The sequence below is a fragment of the Lycium ferocissimum genome, chromosome 11, assembly GCF_029784015.1.
Source record: "Lycium ferocissimum isolate CSIRO_LF1 chromosome 11, AGI_CSIRO_Lferr_CH_V1, whole genome shotgun sequence".
Lineage (NCBI taxonomy): Eukaryota > Viridiplantae > Streptophyta > Magnoliopsida > Solanales > Solanaceae > Lycium > Lycium ferocissimum.
In genome coordinates, this window is record NC_081352.1 from 59216176 (window position 1) to 59240104 (window position 23929).

General features: G+C 36.1%; 1 protein-coding gene and 1 non-coding gene across 2 annotated transcripts; both read right to left on the bottom strand.

Annotated features, from left to right (window-relative positions):
- Positions 1–163: 163 nt before the first annotated feature.
- LOC132037709 (beta-galactosidase-like) lies at positions 164–6763 on the bottom strand. Its single transcript, XM_059428304.1, has 19 exons — positions 6584–6763; positions 5974–6069; positions 5774–5886; positions 5616–5682; positions 5429–5521; positions 4697–4840; positions 4516–4604; positions 4325–4430; positions 4156–4243; positions 3835–3953; positions 3584–3748; positions 3192–3367; positions 2974–3083; positions 2767–2876; positions 2573–2683; positions 2261–2371; positions 1926–2131; positions 963–1296; positions 164–672 (listed from the first exon to the last, which is right to left on the bottom strand). Exons 1-19 carry the CDS (start codon positions 6746–6748, stop codon positions 577–579), a joined length of 2499 nt encoding a protein of 832 aa, XP_059284287.1. The 5' UTR covers positions 6749–6763; the 3' UTR covers positions 164–576.
- Positions 6764–15625: 8862 nt separating this feature from the next.
- Positions 15626–15730, bottom strand: LOC132038751 (small nucleolar RNA R71). Its single transcript, XR_009410233.1, has one exon. It is a non-coding gene; the product is annotated as a small nucleolar RNA R71 (small nucleolar RNA).
- Between the last annotated feature and the right edge of the window lie 8199 nt (positions 15731–23929).

Sequence of the window (23929 nt, forward strand, 5' to 3'; positions counted from 1 at the left end):
TAAGAAACTCCCCTCTCCCAGGAAAACAATAAATATAGAGCAACTTGAGACAAAAATGACCTTTACGAGATGAAATTGATATTGGCAAGCCATCTTACTGAAGCAAGCGAACGCGTAGCACAACTTAAATATTAAGGTAAGCACAAAAGGATGCAAAGCTATAGAAATAATCTAACCTGCTGACATAGTTTTGTACGATAGAATTATTACAAAGAAAAAGGGAAATTGGCTCCCTTGCAAATTCTATTATTTCACGAGCAGCTTTACTACTCCCTCGACTTGGTTTTCAACCATTTGGTGGAAGGGTGGCGGGTGACCCACAAATTGGTCGTATACAAATATATACATAATTTATTTGTATGGAATACTTAAAGTCACAGTGACTTATTGTATTCAAGATGCTGTACAATTCCTTCAATCCGTAAACTGACTAGCAGCTTTTGTGGAAATTCTGAAATCAAAGCTTGCGGAGGAGCAAGGATAATTACGAAGCTATCCCCTCTGTAATCTGAGTATATCTGTACTGAAATGAATAGACGTTGCTCCATTAGTTGCCTTTAAAAACCTTTGTCAATTTCAGCTGCAAATAGCATCCACAGCTAGTTTCTTAGAGGTACTTGGACATGGATCCCCTCCAAAGACTTCAGGCTGTACATTTACTGAACAAGATTGCTGTCCAATGCGATATCCCATATGAAAATTCCGGGAAGTACAAATAAACGGGTCAATGGCATTTTACAGATTAACCAATGATGATAAATGAATGAGATCAATGATTTATTAAACTCATGCTTTTAGATACAAACTAAAATTCAGAAGTTTGAATGACACCAGAAAATAGCAGCCCATTAGTCTACAGGAAAACCTTTAATCCTTGGTCTAGATGAAGACTAGGTAATTCTATAATCAACAACAACATACCCAGTGTATTTCTATAATGCAAAACAGGAATTTGACAATACCTTTTCAAATGCATCATTCGACTTATGAGCATGGCAGCTACCTTCATGAGAGTTTCCGCAAGTTCCTTGTGGTAACCCATAACTTGTGAACTGTATGTTTGAGATTTTCTGCCCAGCTGGGCACCATAAATGAGATTTTGGTTGCAAATTGTTAGATTTTCCAGAAGTTGCCATTTGCCAATTTTTAAGACTTGGCTGGCCTTCAACAATATCAGCAGAAACTCTGGCTATTGATCTTCTGGCCAAAGAAATTCCTGCTGGGTCACCTCCCCATTCTTCAAACACTACCAACAGATTCCCACTTGGTTTCAGCCATGATCGTGGGACATGATACCTGAAATTAACAGTTTCATAATGATAGTTGTATTTTCTTTCAAACAAGAAGTTGTATTTTTATTTTTGATGACAAGGAAACCCCTAGCCGCTACCTTTCGGGTGCGCACAGGGTAAACCCCGCTCCTGTGCATTAGCCCGCAAACTACACATGAGGGATAATCCGCACTAGGCAAGTCCTGTGCCATGAGCTCGACCCAAAAGGCAAATCCCCTACTGTCATAGGTAGGGGGTTTCGAACATGAGACCTCCCTTATGGAAGTCCCATGCTCAACCAACTGAGCCACCCTTGCCGGTAACAAGGAGCTATAGTTATAGTTCCATATTTTTTCAAGCTTCCTGTGTTTGCCTTTTCTTCCCCTTATTACCTAGTTTGAAGTAAGCTAATATTAGGCATTACTCAGTATATTTGACTTTTAAGAAGTGTATCCTAAGGAATATGAGACGTAAAATGCCTCTCTCATCTCTTTCTGGTTTTTAACTTTTGTTCTTGCCTCCTACTAAGTGAGATTGTCATCTGAAACTTTCCACCAAACTTGAACTACTACTCTATAAAAAAAAGAAACATGAGGAAAAAAAAAAATGGCCCCAAAGGCTGCTGAGACTTCTGGAAATCCCTTAGAACCTTACCATCTTTGAGAAGGCTGTCCGCAATTAGTCTGACATTTCTTCTCGTTGAACGTTCCAGCATAATTGCATTTGCTACAGTCACCTTGTGCTATGTATCCAGGCCAGTGGCGACCTACGCCTTCACCATTTATCCATATCTGACCTTTTCCCATACTTCCCATATCCAAAGCTAGTGGGTCATTTCCTTCAGGTGCATCGAATGTAGCCTGGAAAAGATGTTAGTGCGACAGAATGATTTTCAGGATCATAAAACTGATAAAAACATGTGAACATCTTGTTTATGATGTTACCAGGATCCTGTGTTACAGCTTTGTGTGCACCAGTAGTAATCTTACCTTGTACCAAGTCAGGGGCTGCTTTTGAGCCAACAACGAATCTTTAACCCATTCAACAGAGGAACTCCCACTTAAGGTGTCAAGACTTAATGTTTCACCTTTCAGACCAACCTGCAAAAAATAAAATCACCAGGTTTTATAGAATAGAACAGAGAATAAAACATAGAGGGCGGACAGGGGGAGGGGATCCTTTAGCTTTGTTTCCGTCCTCAAAAATTACATATGCAAAGCTTCTTGTTATCATCTCAAATCAGGCTTGGGAATCTAGACAGAACCCTTGGTAAATGAGAGCAGTAGAAGTAGTGAGCGAACCTTGTAGGCCCATCTTTGTTTTGTCAAATCTCTTGTCCCCTCATTGAGACCACTTAATGTGACTGGACCAAGAACTCCAACATTCCACTTCTCAAAATGCAAGCCAACATTCTGGATTGGACTTAAACAACATAAGAAGTAGAATTACAATTGCTAATTCAAGAAAACATAGAAACAGGACGTAGAAAACTCACTGGCAGACCTACAGCAACACTGAGCATAGAAATCTTATTAATACTGGCTCTTAGTTTCACGTTGCCACTATACGTCAACTTGGGGTTCTCTAATCCTCCATAAACAGTCCCTATCAGAAGGCAAAGTATAAAAAGCCAAAGGGTGATAAGAATAGACTTTATAGATGTATTTATCTACAACACCACTCTGCCAGCAGGTCTAAGTACTTGATAGTTGGCCATTGATGAAGACATGCAAGGCATGACCAGCAGACATAACAGTGAGAAGAGGTTCGTTTTCATTCTTTAGAAATCCTTCCTCAGATGCTATGCTTACACTGGAGGAAGTGCACAGAATGATTATTCTAGTCATCCAAGTACCAAGTAAAACTAGAAACGAGTTAAGAAAGGTAAATATATAAATATAAAGATATAAATATACTTACTCTGTCATGTACCACAAATAGTCTGAGGAATCTCTTGTAACATTTATCTGCTCCCATAGTCCACTGGTTGAAAGTGTATCGCTATCATCAGTGGAGGGAGTTTCTTCAGTGTATGACTCCCAAGATAATCCACCACCAACAGGTGTCATCTTCATCTGCAAGCTTTGGGAGCTAATCTGCAGCAGTTCACAGAGGATATTAAGACTTTTGGTCCTAAATGTCCATATATTTTTCAACTACTTTATTGTGACTGCTGTTTGAAATAAATTAATCTGGCCCTGGTTGATATGACATTTTCCAGGTCGAGAAACCAATTATCTGCAGTACTAAAAATTGATTTGATAAAAGCACTGGTTTCCTTCTAGGTTGAAAGAAGGATCCTCTTTCATTACCCTAGCAGTGTTGTAGATAGCAGTTTTGCAATCAGGAAGAATGCTGATGGACCACGGAGGCAAGTCATATTGCATATTCTGAAAAGTGACTTTAACTGAATAAATTGGGTCATAGTTGGACAAAAATGCAGCACAAACTCCGGATTTTGAGCTATAAACGTGAGCCTGTGTTTGATGGAGGTAAATTAGTTTCGGAAGAATATCAAGATATTAAATTCAACCAGAAAATTTGAATTGTCTACATCACTAACCTCTTGATTTTTTCCGAGCCAAGTGACTGTTGCATAGGATGAAACCAAGGCTGGTTCAGATAGCTTGATAGCTTTATGCAAGTCTCTCAAGTGCCCATATTTAGGTTCATTCAGCAGCCCTGTTACACCATAGAGCAAACCTTGAAGTCAAGCATGCAACAGTTACTACTTGCTAGAAATAATTTTCCTGCTTTTTCTTTTGGTTGCACAGATGATTATATATATATTTTTTTGATATCAAAAAAAAAAAATATATATATATATATAATCATCGTGGTTCTATAATTCTATTACTTGTTTAGTCGTGGTTCTGTTTCATACCATATTCATCTAATGGGGCGTCATAATCATAACTAGTGGCAATGAAACGCCCTGCAGCTGTCCGGCCAAAATTTGTTCCCCCCTGGTACTGCAGCCAAGACGATATATTATTATCAGTTATAAAATCCTCTAACTGATAAGTTTGCGTAAATTAAAAGGATTAACTAACCATGTAATAATTGAAGAATGAACCATTATTTTGAATAAACCTTGCAACTGCAAATGCCACATCTTCAGCAGGTCGCTGAGGAACTGGACCACCAAATTTTGTAAACCTGAGCATGGTAGAATAGAAAGATTGATGAAAATTCAACTGAACTGAAGCAGTTCCACTCATACAGTTGAATTCGTGGAATTTACCAGGCAGTCCAGACTTCTGTCCACATTTTAGGTTTGTAGGGTTTATTAGGTGTAAACTTTTCGCAGTAGAAACCATTGCAAGTATTTATCTGTAGCAAGGAAAAAAATAGATCTTAACATATTTAAAGAAACCAAAACTGTTGAGAAATATAGATGATTAAGAGGAGTGATATTAGCTTACAACAGGATCAGGGGCATCTTCTTGCTTACACATGATCCATGGGACTCCAGTGTCTAGACCTACAGCCATTTCAGCTGCCCATTTTGCATAAGGTTTACCAGGGGCACCAATTTCCCACTCTACTGGACCATACTCGTTTTCTATCTGCCACATTTCATTAAGTAACAAAATTGGTTTTCAAACATGATTTCTAAGTAACCAAAAAAGTTAAGGGGAATAGAAAATTAGGAAAAAGAAAAAAACACGCAACACAACATAACCATGCCGCCTCAACCTCAATTAACTAGAGGCAGATCTAAGTTTGTTAGTTTATGAGTTCTGGATCAAAAACGCTTTCGCTTATTGGGTTCTGGATATTTGTACATTTTAAATGAATCTTTTAGCACAATATAGGAGTTGAGCCCAAGCGTTTCGGTTATGACGAACACGAAAACTATAAAGGTGGCTTCGCTCCTACAATTAAGTTGGAGTCAGCTAATATAAATCTTCACTGACTATACTTCTTTAGTTGATGTTCATTGCAGGCTAACATTATACAAAACAAAAACAAAAACAAAAATAAAGTACTAGAAGCTCTCTATATTTTCTATTGGTCTTAAAATATTTACTTGGGCTACAAGACTCCTAAAAACATAGGACATTACATTAAGTAAATATACTAACATAAATAAAACAAATTCCTACTGATTTCTGGATACACAGTAAAGACAAGCCTTAAGAATATTTTCAAACCTGCGCCATAATAATTGGTCCTCCTTGAGGTTCAAACAAATTCTCTGACTTCATCATGTTCACAATTTTCTCAACAAATTCTTGCATAGCCACCTTCATCATAGTCAAACCAGTAAACATAACAGAAACAGAACAAATTAAAATCCAGTTAGAGTAGTTTTGAAGAGTTCCAGAATTTGAATCAAACCTTAAAAGGCTGGTTATCTGCTCTAAATTCCATTCCTGGCACATATTTTAACCAAACAGGAAAGCCCCTGCACCAAAAGTCAGAGTATAAATGCAGGGAAAATGTAAACTATTTTAGCCGCCTCAAATGTTATATTTTTGAGCTTTTATATATGTTACCCAAAGTTCCATTCTGCACAAACGTAAGGGCCGATGCGGAGATTAAGATAAAGTCCAGCTTGTTGTACTAGTTTAATGAATTTAACTAGATCATACCTCCCCTCAAAATTAAACTGAAAAAGGAATGAAGCAAAAAAGAAAAGAGTTAATGTTATAATCTGAGGATAAAATGTGAAGTTAAAAGAGTTGAAAGCATTTACTTTTCCAGGAGAAGGCTCATGCGCATTCCAGAACACGTAAGTCTCAATAACATCTAAGCCTCCATCTTTAGCTTTTTGTATAAGATCAGGCCACATCTGCAATAACCAAAAGGTAAATCACAAATTTCATTTCAGTCAAAAAGATTTTTGGAGACAAGAAAACCAACAATTTTCAACAAATATTACAGCTAAACAAAACAAGTAATCTCTCTGCCCATTTTAACTGTCGTTTTAGCTCAAAAAATTTGTCCCAAAATAACTGTCACTTTAGGATATCAAGACTAAAACTGACAGTTTTTTCTAACTATATCCTTAACGTTAAAGAAATATGCACAATATTTAAGAGGAAAAATCAATATACTTTTATTAAATAGGGTAACTTAGTAGACTATACCTCATTGTATTTATTATTGTTTTTAATGAGCGTGAAAAGAACTAAAACGACAGTTAAAATGGGATGGAGAGAGTATATATCAGAAGCTATAAAGACACAAAAAGGAAGAATTTTTTAGACCAAAGAAACATTAAAAAAAACCAAATAATACGAAGAAAATTAAGACATACACATTGGTCAAGTATGAAAATATAGCAAATGATACTAGCTAGTTACCTCGGGAGTGCTTCTTGGATAGTGAATAGAACCAGAAATGAGAATTCTTCTCTTCCCATTAATGACTATGGCTCTATCATCATAGGTGACACTTGCTCTCATTGAGGAAGAAACCAATGAAAATAACACTACAAAGAGCAGTAGTGACACATTTATTCTCACCATCTTTCACACAGAAAAAAGAATTATACACTTGAGAAGCAAATGAATGCAACTATATTTATAGAAACAATGTGGTATGTTTTCTTAGCATTTCTGGTGTGAATCATATTTATGTAGGTTTAAGGTGCTTTTTGGTTTTGTGAGGAAAATGAGGAACAGAAGTTGCAACTGCCTTATAGAATCATGAAAATGGGGTCCACTTTCCTTAGATAGAAGCTCACATTTTCGTGACACGAAACTTAGGTTATCCAAATGATATATCTTAAAGCTATGTTGTTATTTTCGTTAATTTTTGGATTATAGCAAATGTTGTTTTGGAATGAAATATTTGTGATAAAAAGGGGTAAGGTGCTGCTCTTACTTTTCTTCAAATAGGCGGGCATCTGTTGGTTCTCTTTTACTACATGTTTTCTCACAAAGGAAAAGAAAAGTGTAGCGTATACATAAAAAATATATATAAGAAAATGACTGATATTGCTATGAACATAAAAGACTTCCAAAGGGGAATGTTGTGGGGTTGGGGTGGTGGGTGGGTGATGGGGGGGGGGGGGTAATTTCTAAAGTTAAAAGTTTGAGGATTGAAATTGAGATAGAGCATCTTTTTTCATGTCCTAAAGTAGTTAATCTCGTTTTAAAAGATGCTTTAATTCCCACTAAATTGTACCGCTAAATTGGGGTGTGGCACACCCCCTTAAAAAGTTAATTAAAGACATTGAAGAAGGGTAATTTTGAAAAAAAAAAATTAACTAATATATCTTTGGACTTTGAAAAATTCATTTATTTGGATTGTAAAAAAAATATCAGAAATTCATTTATATTGCAATGGAGGAAAGACGTAATAAAGCAGGTGGTCTTTAATTTTTGCCCTCAAATTGGTGGTCTTTAATTTTTTCCCTCGCCTTCACCCTAGTTGAGTTCGAACCCCGATAAAAAAAAGCGCATTTTTTTTAAAAAAAATTTTTGATTAGTATTGTAGCGTTTTAATTCCGAAAAGCAGCAAATTTTTTAAAGGCGAAAAATTAAAAATACCCAGTGATTGGGCAATCCTACAAATTACCCAATTAAGTATGACTTTAGTTTTTGGGTTCTTTTACTTCTTTCCAACAAATTCCCATGCCATATATTTTGGAATAATTACTTTCTATATCAAGTTGGAACAACAATGCTATCAAAATTGACCCATATTTTACTTTCTTACCCAATTTGATCCACTTTGTATATGACTTGATTTTTCTTTCCATTCCTTAAGCCCAGCGTTTAAGACCTACTTCTAATTTTTGTTCTTTCTTCTTTCTTCTTCTCCTTCAGTTAAAATCTTGTAGGAACATCCTCGGTTGTAGTCGTTTATTGAACAACTGTTGATATCCTGTGGTGGCATACAGAATGACTGTTAATATCATATAATGTAATTACCCAACAACAACATTTATTTTTGCGAAGAAGTTTGGACGGAAATTTTTTGACTCTACAACTGGATGCTCTTAAAAACAGAATCGTATTTTTTTTCTTTCTAAATTCAAATAGCATTGCAAATTCGTGCTTTAATCTAGATGGGTGTGATTAAAAATGGTATTATTGATTGGGTGAGGCAAATTCTGTTGGACCTGTCTTGAGCTGATTGAATCTTCTTTTTCTTCTTTGTGGTAATTTTGATGGTGGTGATGGACAGAAGGTATTTCCCAGTGTATAATATTGTATATAGGTGTATACACACCTCTTATACACTATTATACATGTTTATACACCCATATACATAATGTAATCAGTGCAGATCTATGTTTTATACCTACTTATACAATATTGTATAATTGTGTATAAGTGCATATTTTCGTATATAATATTGTATAAGTATATTTTTTTAGTGTATTTACCTACACATTATACAATATTGTATAATTGTGTATATGTGCGTATTTTCATTTATAATATTGTGTAATTATATTTTTTTTAGTATATATACCCACACATTATACAATATTGTATAATTGTTTATAAATGTGTATAAGTGCGTATTTTCATGTATAATATTGTATAATTATATTTTTTAGTGTATATACTTAATAATTATACACTTTCATACACCTATATACATAATGTAATTGTCTTTGTATATAAGTGTATAACATTGTATAAAAGTGTTTTTGGATTATATTTTTGCAATGTAAATTATCGGCTATATTTTTGCAATGTAAGTCAGCCAAGTGTACATTTATGAAATTTCCCCATATAATTTTGGTTAAATTTCTTGTTAGGTAGGGCTCATCATTGCCCATCGGATATACCCTTGATCGAGTTTTTTCCTATTTAGGGTCATTGTATATATGGGATTAATAGGAATAACCACGTAGAAATAAAAACCAAATCCCAAAGCACTATATACTTGATACTTGGTCACTCTATTATATTTTGATGCAGTTCAAACCACCGACCTAAAAAGGTTATAACTTTTGGGAGATTCAGTTAGAAAATGATCTTTCTGTTAGCTTTTGTCAGCGTTGAACTGTAGTACAGCTTTAAACAAATCTAATAATTTTAATTTAGATCTTGTATTTATATCAAGGATTCCATTAAATATAGATAAATATTTAACACAAACCGAATAGCTAGAACTAGCTATGCATTCAGTAACAAAATCAGAACTCATAAATTTTAAATTTTTACTCCGCCTCTAAATCTGGAGTTATAATTCCCATTGACCAATCTAAATTATCTTAGAGTAAAGAGTATGAAATAATGGATTGCATTTTGTGATGTTATATTTATGTAGCTACAAGTCATGATTCATTACAACAAACTAAACATCTATAAAAAGCTCATCTCATAACATGAAGAAAGATGAAATTTAAAGAAAAGAACACGAGAGTTAACAATTAGCTACAAAGAATTCCGAATTCTGTCACCCAATTTTTTTTTCCGGGTTGTAGAATCTTCTTCTTCTTCTTTCTTTTTTTTGTTTTTTTTGTTTTTGTTTTTGTAAATAGGTCCATTACAATAAGTTTGCATGAAAAGAAACACAGAAACAAAAGACAAAATAAACCACAACGGTCCCTGTTTGCAACTTTGGATTGTCGAGAATGCAAGCCGTACAAGAAAAAAAGACACACTTTTGAAGCCAAAGCCAACGTATCGGAAAAGATAAGGGGAAAATAAAATAAAATTGACCAACAATAACAAGCCAAGCAATACTCGAGAAAGTGACCAATAATAACAAGCTATGCCTCAATTCCAAGCATATCAAAATATAAAAAAAAGAATCGAACCAAGAAAAAATAAAAATAATTATGATTGTACTTCAAATTCCAAGCAAGTCGGGACATGAAAGTATCAAAAAAGAAAATTAAAATACATTCCACCATCAAGAAGTATGGCAAGCTGTTATCCAAACACGATTATGTGTCCACCTTATCAAATTTTCAGTTATATAGTGTACCCACCATTACGCAGCAATAAAGCTCTCTTTCCCCCCAACCACAACAAAAAAAGAACCTTCCACCAAAAAGAATAACTAAAATAAAGCATTTAAGGAATGAGAGAATAATGTGAGTATTGCTGTTGAAACAAGTGACGGTGACTATGCGGAAGGGTCAAATTTGCTCCAATAGTATGCGAAAGGTTTAAATTTACCATCTGTTTTAAAAAATTGATCCTTAATCACATGGCACTTGACATTACCGGATGCTAAGCTTCCACCTTTAAAAATAAGGGCTTCCATTTCGCATAGTTTAGGAGCAAATTTGACCCCAACCAGTAACAACAAGGGCATATTTGACCCCAACTATTGACAAAGGCAAATCTATTCAACTTCGCATAGTTTAGGGGCAAGTGTGGCCATTTGCTTTTTATTTAATTATAGTCTCAACATGCCCCCTTACGTGCGGGAAAGATTCTTTTCTTTCTCTTTGGCCAAGCATTTGAAAATTCTTTTTGATAGTGGGTGGCGGTGAGATTCGATCCTTAGAATCTCTGCTTGCTCTGATACCATGTGATAGAATTAAAAAAATTGGAAGGTTCTACCAAGTGGGACCCCCTGGGTCTCATATATATATTAGAAAATTGTACAACCAATATACGTTTGATATCTTTAATTTATACAGGAAGATTTCTTACGCATCTAGTTTTCCTTATACAAGATGGTTTCTAATATCCTGTATCACACCCTCTCAATCTATAGGAGTGGATGCACAAATAGATTGCTTTTAAGAAACACAAATTGAGTTGTCAACAATGATTTTGTAAAAATGTCTAGGAGCTGAATCTTAGTAGGTATATGACGAACAACTAGATCATCATGGGATACACGTTCTCTGACAAAGTGATAATCAACCTTGATGTACTTACTGCGACCATGAAGAACTGGATTGGCAGCAATACAAGTAGCATAAATATTGTCACACAGGACCTTTATAGGTTGGCAATAGTCAGAGGTTCATTTAGATGATACTGGATCCATGCTGTCTCAGCGACCATGTAAGCAACAACACGATGTTCACCTCCAGCAAAGGATTTCAAGATTATTGGTTGCTTCTTCTAATGCTAGGAAACTAGATTTGGACCTAGGAAGACTGAAAAGGAAGTAGTGGATCGAGGACCCCAGCCTAATCAGCATCTGAATAAGACGCCACATTAGGAAGGTTCTTTTTCTTTCCTCAACACAAGATCATGATCTGTGGATCCTATAGATACTTAATATATGTTGCACAACAAGAAGGCCAGCAGTACGAGGGGCATGCATGAAATGGGAAACAAGATTCACTACATAAGATATAGCATGCCTAGTCATAGTCAAGTACTGCATTGCTCCAACCATATTGCGATATTCAGAAGGAACAGATAATAGTCTCCCATCTATTAATGAAGACGAGGTCCTGGATGATAAGGCTGCGTAGACAGGTTCAAACTTAAGGATATTAAATTTTGTGAACAAGTCTTGAACGTATTTAGTTTGAGCAGAAAACACAGACTCTAAAAATCGCACGACCTGTCGCAGAAAATAATAAAGGTCACCAAGATCCTTCATTGGAAACTGATGGGAAATAAGAGAAAATAACATGGTGGAGTAAAGAAGATGAAGTCCCACTAAAAATAATATCATCTACATAAAGAAGTAAAACAAGAATGTCAGTGGAAGAACAATAAATGAACATAAAAGAATCAGTTTGAATATAAGTAAAGCCCATAGAAAATAAAAAACTACTAAATTGGGAAACCAGGCCCGAGGATCCTATTTCAACCCATCGAAAGATTTATCTAGTTTACACACATGATTAGAATAGTTAGGATGAAAAAAATCTGGAGGTTGGGTCATATAAACATTTCAGCTAGATCACCATGTAAAAGATATTTTTAATATCTAATTGCCTAATGACCCAATCGTAAAGCCCAAAGAAAATAAAAAACTACTAAATTGGGAAACCAGGCCCAAGGATCCTATTTCAACCCATATAAAGATTTATCTAGTTTACACACATGATTAGAATAGTTAGGATGAACAAAATCTGGAGGTTGGGTCCTATAAACATTTCAGCTAGATCACCATGTAAAAGATATTTTTAATATCTAATTGCCTAATGACCCAATCGTTTGTAATGGAAAGAGACAAATAGTAGTGGGTTTTACTACGGGGCTAAAGGTATTATGATAATCTAGTCTTGTTAGCAGCCGAAAACCCCGCACAACCAATCGAATTTTATGACGCTCAATTGAACCATTAAATGATATTTTATTAGATAAATCGACTTATCAGAGAGAAAATTCATGTGAGGTTGATAAAGTACTAAATGCCAAGTCAGATTTTGAATAAGCGCATTAAATTCCTCTGCCATGGCAATTTGCCAACATTTAAGTTCAGCTTGTGCATGTGTTACTAGTCCATAACTTGAATTTCTAGTAGTATGTAAGGACAAAGTAATACGAGGTTTAAACACTCAAACTTTGACCTAGTCTTACGTGTTACGGCTGATAATTGGACATGAGACTTGGAGAGGAGACTCAAACAAAGATGGAGGTGAATTTGGAATTTTTGGCGAACTCGACAGAGAAAGATCAGGATTAAATACTAGTGAAGAAGCTGATGGTGGCGTGGACTCATACGGACTTGGGAAATTAGATGACTCAGAGAGAGCAAGTAGGGCAGACGCCTCTTCCAAAGGCACATAAGAAGAGCTAGGATGAGCCTAAGAAATGCATGGTGGGCTGGTACAAGAGGATACTGGTGTGGAATTGGATGAAGACGTGGGAGGGTTTAAAGAGATGGAGGAAGTGACCAAAAATTGCAAGGGAGAATGTTATGATGAATATGGGGAATATGAAATTAAGAAGGGATAAGAAAAAGTAGCCCCATGAAAAAGAACGTGCCTCTTGACATAGACTCGACCACTAAAAGGATCAAGACACCACTATCCTTTATAATTTGGAGCTTAGCCAACAAAGATACAATGATTGAATGAGGTTCTAGTTTGTGAGATTAAGTTAGAAGAGTTGGAAAACATTCACACTCAAAAACGTTTAAAAATGAATAATCGGGATATTTGCGAAATAATCTCTAAAATGGGTTACAATGTTCAAAAAAGGAGTGAGTAGATGACTTATTGTGTAAGTAGCAACATAAGAGGTGTCTATCCAAAATTGACCTGGCATATCTGATTTCAAAAGAAAAGTGCATGCCATTTCAATTATGACGATGTTTTCTTTCAACAATCCTGTTTTGTTGTGAAGTATGGGCGCATGACTTTCGAAAATAGATCCCACTTTTAAGAATGTGATCCTTCAAATATGCACTTTCAAATTTCTTCCCACTATCACTTTGAAAACTTTAATGTTCTTCTCAAAAAGATTTTCAACCAACTTTTAAAAAGCACAAAAAATATTTAGCACATCGGGTTTGTACTTAGTAGGATAAAGCCAACAATTGTTGGGCGTCTAAAAGTGCATGTTTTAGATACCATTTGCCTCATATTGGTTGCTAGTTTCTTTTGTTTAACTACATTTCGCTCACTTTATCCTTAATGTTCAAATTTGATTGTGTAGGAAATGATTTGATGATAAGGTGAAGATTTTACACAAAAAGAATGCGAAAATGATTTTGAAATCGGATTAGAAGTCCTCCCAATGTATTTGGATGGTGCGAAGGACCCAAGGGCCAAGTATATATGAAAAAGAGTTACAAAAAAGATGTATCGTGAAAATGACTTGGTGCCACGCATGGGAAAGGTACCCCGTGCGCCACCCCTTCACTTATCATGAAAACGTACAGATTTTTAGCTCTCTGAAGTTTTGTCTTCAGACTCTGCAACCCATATGGACCCATGCTCCGCACTAATACTAAATTCAACACTTTTCAAATTTCCATTGGTGCACTGCACAACCATGGTATGTGGTGCGGCGCGCTAGCATCTTTTTTCTACGATTCTGGATTCAATTGGATTATTAAGGGCGTTCTGCTCCAAATTTTTTTGCACACATTATAAATATGAATTGAACATGTTTTTGATAAGGGAATCAATCGAAGAGGGATTAAGAGACGGCCTTAGAGAGTTTGAGGCAGAGATTGAGTTTCTTTTTTACTTTAGTTTATGTTATCAAATTCTAGAGATTTGTCTGCCACGAGCATGCATGAGTAGCTAGTTTACTTATTTTTAGGGTTACAGGAATTCATGAATGTCATACTTGAAGTTTGACTTAATGCACTGAATATCATCATCTATTGAATTAATACGTTTGTTTACTCAATCTTGCATCAATTATCTCTGTGAGTTGCTAACATAAAGGGAGTATCTACGTATCAAGATCGTGCGCTTCGAAGAGGGTGTTTAGATAGCGCAAGGGATTGAGTAGGGCAAGTTCGGTGATTCAACAATTCATCCTGCACTGATTAGCGGCTCTAACTAACTTATAATTAGCAAGTGACATACTAGTTACAGACCTTTACTTGGTGCACCTTATTTAGTCAAATACAGGAGTTTCAACTACCTTTATATTGCTTAAGATGATCATGGGAACATAGACGTTTCAATATTTTGAACATGCTTCGAATTATTAAGAATGAACTTCGAAGTAATATCAATCATGTGATTAATAAATTATATTCTCAAACATTACTTTAGACGGGTACTCGATAGGATTGATATTCACCCGTAACTCTGGAAACTTATCTATTATTGAATTTCTTTGTAAAGCTTTCAAAAATAGTTACAATACTTACAAATTACATTGTTGCAATAGTTCATAATAAATCATCACTTTTGTTAACCATCCTCAAATAAATTACTTAATATTAATTTGGTCTAGACGATTTATAAATCACAAGTCCTTGTTGGGAACTATATCTTACTTATCATATATATTACTTGTCAATTAGTGCGCTTGCGTGTTAGTTAGAACCAAACAAGTTTTTGACGCCATTGCCGGGACTCAGAAGTTAGCTTTTGATTAGATTAGACTTTTATTTATCTTTTGTTCGATTTTACCGTCTGTTTGTTTTTCATTTCTATCTTAGGTTCTTCCGAAAGATGGCACAAGAGGCGAATAAAGCAGTGATTCAGGCAACGACTCTTATCATTAAAGCTTGGAACATGCTATCTTGAAAGCCTCAATTCACAACACCATTTGAGCTGAAAAAGAATATGGTGTAGCGGGTTCAATCACATGGCCAGTATACTGGTATGGCACATGAAGACCCACATTAGCACCTACAAAATTTTTTGGGCTCACAAACATATACAACTCAAGGGTGTGACTCTAGAGTATATATGTCTGGCACTGTTACCGTTCTCATTGCTTGGGGAACGCATGGTTATAAAAGGAACCAGAAATTCCATCACTACATGGAATGACTTGGCGCAGAAATTTCTAATAAGGTCTTTCCCTACTTGAAAGACTAAATCACTCAGAAGTAAAATTGTGGGGTTGCAACAGAATCAAGGGGAAGGTCTACCTGAGACATAGGAGCACTTCAAAAGTTTCTCAGAGATTGCCACATCACGGGCAGTTAGATCAGATATGGGGTCATACGTTCATAGATGGTCTGCGAGGTGGTACTAAGATGCTCCTTCACATTGTTTATGGAGGGAAATGTATGATAAAGAGTTTTGATGAGCTTCAAAATTTTTTGAACAAATGTTTATCAATCAATAGACACCAGAGATAGAGGAACATAAAGGGTGAAGTAGAAAAGAGTCTAGGTGAGTAATTGCAGTAAGAGCTGACATATCTACACTTACATCACAAGTTCGAGAGTTAGTATTGCACCAGAAATTATATGCCACAACTCAGGAGACATTATGTGATGTGAAACACTAGGAGTGGACTCAAGAAAACTACACCAACGCACTGTTGAGAAGAAACAAGCAACAACCAAATTGCACGATGAGGTAACAGCGGAAGAAATACCCAAGTCAAAACTTTTCATACTATTTGAACTAAGAGAAGACAATAAACACTAGCACAAATAAAAATCCGGACAGAAACTATGCCAACAATAAATAGCAAAGCAAGCAAAAATAAATCGAATGCAAGAGACACCAAATTTAATTGGTAAAACCCCTTCAAGGTGAAGAGGAAACATCCACGGGACCTCCGGCCCATAAAACTCCACTATGATCAACAAGAGTTACAATAATACTCTTCAAATGGCTACAACAACAAAGCCAAGCATGGAGCAACAATACATAAAAGGTAGCACCAAAACTAGTAAAGAAAGGAGAGTAATCACCCTTAAAAATGAGCTACTGTTCGTACTCAAAAATTGGAGTTATAGACCACAAAATTCGATCTTCACCGTTGAATTGATGAACTAGATGTTAAAAACCCCCAGTTCAAATTTGAGAACGATCCAACGGTTAATGAATCGTAAAAATGTCGTTGGAAGTTTTTGACGTAGCGTGTGAAGAAAATTTCCCGGACGAAAATATACTCTTTTTTCTCACTTTTTCTCTCTATATGGCTTGTATGAATTCACTCTTGTGTTATGAAAATAAGACCTAAGTTGATCCTATATATAGTGGATTTTAGGACAAAAGTGGGCTGGTCCAAATTGAATTGGGTTTTATTAATTCAAATCCACATAGGAAGGGAAAACCTAAAAATCCAACAATTCTCCCCCTCCCGACTATGTACAGGATACTGCCATCCCCGCGATCATGAAAACACTCTGCAAACTTCCTTCTTGGCAAAGCTTTAGTCATCATGTCTGAACCATTATCAACAGTGTGAATCTTCTCAAGTTCAAGCAACTTAAAATCTAACACATCTCTAATCCAATGGTATCTCACATCAATATGTTTTGACCTGCCATGGAATATAGAGTTCTTGCCAAGATGAATAGCACTTTGACTGTCGCAATAAAGCACATACCTCTCTTGAGCAAAGCCAAGTTCCTCCATAAATCTCTTCATCCAGAGAAACTCTTTACAAGCTTCAACGGCAGCAATAAGCTCAACTTTTGTAGTAGATAGAATAACACATTTTTGCAACCTAGATTGCCAAGACACAACTCCCCCTGCATAAGTAATCAAGTAGCCCGAAGTAGACTTAGAGTATCAACATCACCCACCATATCTGAATCAGTGTAACCACAAATAATAGTCTTCCCTGTCCCAAAGCACAAACTCAAACTAGAAGTGCCACAAAGATATCTCATAATCCACTTCACAACATTCCATTACTCTCTTCCTGGATTAGAAAGAAAACGACTAACAATACCAATAACATGAGCAATATCCGGTCTTGTACAAATCATCACATACATCAGATTGCCAACAGCTGAAGCATAAGGAACTTCCTTCATACCTTCCTTCTCATCATCAATAGAAGGACACTGCTTCGTGCTCACTTTGAAGTGCATAGCTAAAGGTATACGGACAACCTTAGCTTTATCCATGTTGAACCTTCGAATTACTTTCTGAATGTACTTCTCTTGTGATAACCACAACTTCTTGGCCTTTCTGTCATGAACAATCTGCATGCCAAGAATTTGTCTTCCTGGTCCCAAGTATTTCATAGCAAAAAATGTATTCAACTCTTACTTCAACTTCTGAATTCTGTAAGCATTATGACCAACAACAAGCATGTAATCAACATAAAGCAGTAGAATGATAAAGTCATCATCAGAGAGTTTTTGCACAAAAACACAATGATCTGAAGAAGTCTTCTTGAAGCCCTGCTGACTCATAACAGAACCAAACTTTCCTATACCACTATCTAGGAGCTTGTTTCAAACCATACGAACTCTTCTTTAATTTGCAAACATAATTCTATTTACCCTTGACTTCAAAACCTTTTGGCTGCTTCATATAAATTTCTTCATCTAAGTCACCATGGAGAAAAGCAGTTGTAACATCCATTTGTTCAACCTCTAAATCTAGACTTGCAGCCAAGACTAGAATAACCCGTATGGATGACATCTTCACAACTAGAGAAAAGATTTCATCAAAATCAACTCCCTTCTTCTAATTAAATCCCTTGACAACCAATCTAGCCTTGTATTGAGGAACTAGGTTACCATCTTCATGTTTCACCCTGAAAATTCACCTATTTTTCAAAGCTTTTCTGTCTCTAGGAAGCTTAGTCAGATCAAACGTATGATTATTATACAAGGATTTAACCTCATCTTGCATAGCGTCGAACCACTTTTCTTTTTCTTCACTATCCATGGACTCATTAAAATTTTCAGGTTCTCTCCCGCTAGTCAAGAGTACAAACTCATTGGGAGAATAACGAGATGAAGGTACTTTCTCTCTAGTAGATCTTCTGAGAGAACTCCTAGTAGAGCATCAATAGCAGCTGCTTGCTTGCCAACCACATAATCTTCCACTGAAGCATTAACAAGATCATATTGGTCATTCGGAATATGATCACTATCTTCAACTTGATCTTCATTATTTTGAAGATTTTCTTAAGGTGCAATAGTCACAGGAATTAGATCAACATCAACTAAGCTCTCACTGCTCTGAAAATCAACCTTCTTCGCTTTGTCAAAATCTTCAATTGTCCAATCTTCAAAGAACATAACATCACGGCTTCTAACAAGTTTCTTCTCAACTGGATCATAGAAACGATAGCCAAATTCGTCATGACCATAACCAATGAAGATAAATTGCCTAGTTTTAACTTCCAGCTTTGACCTCTTATTCTTAGGAACATGCACAAAAGCCTTACATCGAAGAATCTTAGATGAGCATAAGAGACATCCTTACCAAACCAAGCTTTGTCAGAGACATCACCATCCAAAGCAACAATAGGAGATAAATTGATAACATAACCAATAGTATTAAGTGCTTCTGCCCAAAATAAATTTGGCAACTTAGTATCTGAAAGCAAACATCTAACCCTCTCAACTAGAGTTGTGTTCATCCTCTCTGCTAAACCATTTAACTGAGGACTCTTTGAAGGAGTTTTCTGATGCCGAATACCCTGTTGTCTACAATAATTATCAAAAGGACCAATGTATTCACCACCATTGTCTGAGCGGATGCATTTTAGTTTCTTCCATGTCTGTCTCTCAACCAAGGTCTGAAAAGTCTTGAACACATCAAGTACTTGATCCTTGGACTTCAAAGGAAATACCCAGAGTTTACGAGAATGATTATCAATAAAAGTCACAAAGTAAAGTGCACCATCACGAGAACTTATTTTAGAAGGACCACACAAATCAGAATGTAGCAACTCCAGCAAATCAAGCTTTCTTTAAGGCGAATGACTCTGAAAGGAAACTCTTTTCTGTTTCCTGGCTAAGAAATGAACATATCTCTTTAACTTTGCTTGTTTCAGTCCAGAAAGTAAATTCTTCTTAGCCAAGTTATCAATACCCTTCTCGCTCATATGACACAGCCTTATATGCCATAATTCTGATGAAGTATCATTCTCCACTAAATTTACTGAGTCACTACAAATAGAGCCCGGAAATAAGTACAAGTCAAATATCTTGTTACCTCGTGCCACAACCATTGAACCTCTAAGAAGCTTCCCCTGGCCACCACCAACGGTTTGATCATAACCCTCATCATCAAGCGTTCCTATAGAAATTAAATTCAGATGAACATCTGAAGCATGCTTGACATTATTAAGAACCAACCTTGAACCGTTCTTACTTTTCAAGCAAACTGTGCTAATGCTAAATACCTCAACCTTACTATCATTGCCCATTCGTAACATTCCAAAATTACCTGGAGTATAAAAAGAAAATAATTCCTTCTTTGGCGTGACATGAGAAGTCATCACAAACAAGATTGATATCATTTTTACCACAAGCTACAAGAAGATCATTTTCAGCAACAACAACAACACGATTTTCATTATCGCCTTCTTTCTTTTGCTTTTTATGGTCTCTCTTAAACTTGTGGCAATGTTTCTTAATGTGCCCTTTTGAGTGACAATAGTCACATGTAAGATTATTGTACCTGGAGGATCTTGAATTGCTTCTACTTTTGCCTCTGTAATTTTGACCTCTAAAATTGCTTCTCCCCTATCTTCAGTAACCAAAACATCGGAGTATGAAGTTGAAGATGACGAAGCTTGAGATCTTCTTCTCATATCTTCATTCAAACACCACTCTTAGAATATTCCATAGTTACACCATCACTGGGAGTATAATTAGTCAAAGAAACCTAAAGAATTTCCCAAGAGTCTAGCAGAGTATTAAGAAGCCAAAGTCCCTGTATTTCTTCATCAAACTTGACACCCATTCCAGACAACTAATCAAGGACACCCTGAAAATTATTTATATGATCAGAAATAGGACTGCCCTCTTTATATCTAATATTCATCAATTGTTTCAATAGGAACAATTCGTTATTGCTAGTCTTCGAAGTACAAAGTGTCTCAAGCTTTTCCCACAAACTTTTAGCATTTGTCTCATTCACAATATGATTTCGAACATTATCTTCAACCCGTTGCCTAATATAGCCACAAACCTATAAGTGCTCAAATTCCCAATCCTCATCTTCAATAGACTCGGGTTTCTTAGAAGAAAACACAAGTCAATGCAATTTCTTGTCAAATAAAAGATCTTTCATCTTGCTTTTCAAATATGGTAATTACTGCCATTTAACAAGCCCTCTTGCTCATATTTACCTCCATCATTCAAATAGATAATCAACACAACCAAATATAACTACAAGCTCTGATACCACTTTGTTGGGAAGAAACAAGCAACAAGCAAATTGCACGATGAGGTAACAGCGGTAGAAATACCAAAGTGAAAACTTCCCACACTATTTGAACCAAGAGAAGATAATAAGCACTAGCATAAATGAAAAATCAGACATTAAATATACCAACAATAAAATAGCAAAGCAAGCAAAATTAAATCGAATGCTAGAGACACCAAATTTACGTGTTAAAATCCCTTCAAGGTGAAGAGAAAACATCTACGGGACCTCCGACCCACAAAAACTCTACTATGATCAACAAGAGTTACAATAATATTCTCCAAATAGCTACAACAACAAAGCCAAGAACGGAGTAACAATATATAAAACATAGCACCAAAACTAGTGAAGAAAGGAGAGTAATCACCCCTAAAAATGAGCTACTATTCGTACTCGAAACCTGGAGCTACATGCCACAAAATTCGATCTCCACGCCACAAAATTCGATCTCCACCATTGAAATTGAAGAACTAGATGTTTAGAGCCCCCAATTCTAATTTGAGAACGATCCAACGGTTAACGAATGGGGCAAGGTTGTTTGAAGCGGACTGCTGTAGCAGAAAATTTCTGGACGAAAATCTGCTCTTCTCTCTATATGGCTGCTATGAATTCTCTCTTTTGTTATGAAAATAAGACCTAGGTTGATTCTATATATAGTAAATTTTAGGACAAAAGTGGGCTGGTCAAAATTGGATTGAGATTTATTAATCCAAATCCAAATAGGAAGGGAAAACCCAAAAAACCCAACACACACAACTGGGCAATTCATTAGGATTTGATGCACAACAAGCTTTTCATAAGCTCAATGATAATATAAATGCCATGTGCCAAGGTATGCATGATATGTAGGCACAAGTGGATTGACCGGAAAGGAAAGTGAATAACATTGAATTTAAAAACACTGAATGTGCTCATGTTGTGATACTCAGAAATGGGAAAGACTTGCAAGAAACTCCCACCAAAAGAAAAGAAAATGCAACCCTTAAACCAGAATTAACTCATCAACCAGTGGAGGAAGTTGAAAAAGACCCAGAAAAAGTTGATATAGGTGCAAGACCACCTCCTCTCTTCCTGCAACGATTAATGCAGAAACAACTAAAGGTGAGATTCAAAAAGTTCCTAAATATACTGAACTAGGTCAACTTAACATTCCACTTGTGGATGCTTTAAGATATGCAAAGTACATCATGAAACTAGTTGCAAATAAGAGGAGGTTGACTGACTTTGAAACGGTAGCACTTACTAAAGACTGCACATCTCGCATCCAAAACCAACTCCCCATAGAAACTGAAAGATCCGAGAAGTTTCACTATCTCTATATGAATTGGAAATGTAGAAGTGATACAAGCTCTGTGTAATTTAGGGAAAGCATAAAATTGATGCCCCTATCAGTTTTCAAGAAACTTGGGTTAGGAGTGAACAACCCGACTACTATAATGTTGGAATTAACAGAGAAATCTATGGCTTAGCTCGAGCGACTAATCAACGATGTGCTAGTGCAAACAGGGAAGTTCATATTTATGGCAATGTTCATTATCGTTGATTTTCAATCAGATGAACAAGTTCCATTAATCCTGGGGAGACCTTTGCTAGTGACTAGAAACACAATTATCAAGGTCAAGGAAGGAAAGATAATACTTAGAGTGGAAAATGAGGAAATAGCCTTTAATATTCACAAATTTATAAGGCTCCCTCACCATCATGATGACCTTGTATCCATTACTGTGTTGGATGCTGATGCGGAGCAGATCGACCATGTGGCTTATCTTTAGGTTCCTTTGGAGAGAGCTCTAATGTTGTATGACTCTGTGGTAGAAGATGAAGAAATTAAGGAGATAAATCACATCCTTGATGTATCATGAGATTACGTTTAAGGAAGGATAACATTTGAGCCACTTGACCGACCAACATGTCTACGTCCCAAGTCGTCTGTAGAGGAAGCTCCAACACTTGAATTGAAACCTCTCCGCCCCTACTTCCGCTATGCTTATATTGGTGAGTCTGAAACTCTTCCTATTATTATTTTTGCTAAATTATCTACTTTACAGAATGAAAAGTTGTTGAGAATGCTACGCGAGCATAAGCGGGAAATCAAATGGAATGTATCCGACATAAAAAGAGTCAGCCCAGCTTTCTGCGTACACCAGTATTCGATGGACGATGATCAAAACCGGCATGGAGAAACAACGTCGTCTAAATTCTATCATGAAGAATGTGGTAAGAAAGTAAGTGAGGTGGAGCTATCTTGGTTGTCCATTGTATATCGGAAGGAATTTTTTCTATCTTTTCCAATATGATCCAGAATATCTTAAACAGAACTAGAGGCTGGAATACAAAGTTTCTTTCCATAGGAGGCAAAATTCTTCTCATAAAGCATGTCCTACAAGCCTGTTATGAAACTTCCCATAGCAATTTATAGCACCATTGCAAAAGCTCTAAACATATATTTTTGGAGCAGATATGATGGTAACAAAGATGCCTTTCGATTTCTTGGGACAATTAATCCCTTTCCATTCATAGAAGGTGGATCTAATTTTGGAAAACTTTCCGTCATTGGTAAAGAATTTTCTATTAAACAATGGTAGAGATTCAGAACTAGAAGGTCTTTATGGACTCTATTTATGAAGGCCAAGTATTGTCATAAATTACACCTTGTTATCAAGAGTTCGAGCAATGCTCACTCTAGCAACTGGAGAATTCTTTGTTCCACTAACAACATTGTTGAACAACATATACTCTGGAAACTAGGAAGAGGCTAGGTCTCTTTTTGATTTGATAACTGGAGTGAGTAAGGCCCCTTTTACAAACTTCTACCCGAGGGCACCAAACCTAGTAGAAGTTTCATCAATGACATGTAACATTATTGAGATTGGGATGTCTGTGTAGAAGTTCCAGATGATATCAAGAGCTATATAGGCATACATATACACTTAAAGATGAAGATGACTTATCAATTTGAAACTCACCACTTCAGGATCGTTTACTAGTACCTGCAAGTTCATTAGAACTACTAGGCAGCAAAGACATTCTCTGAGTATAA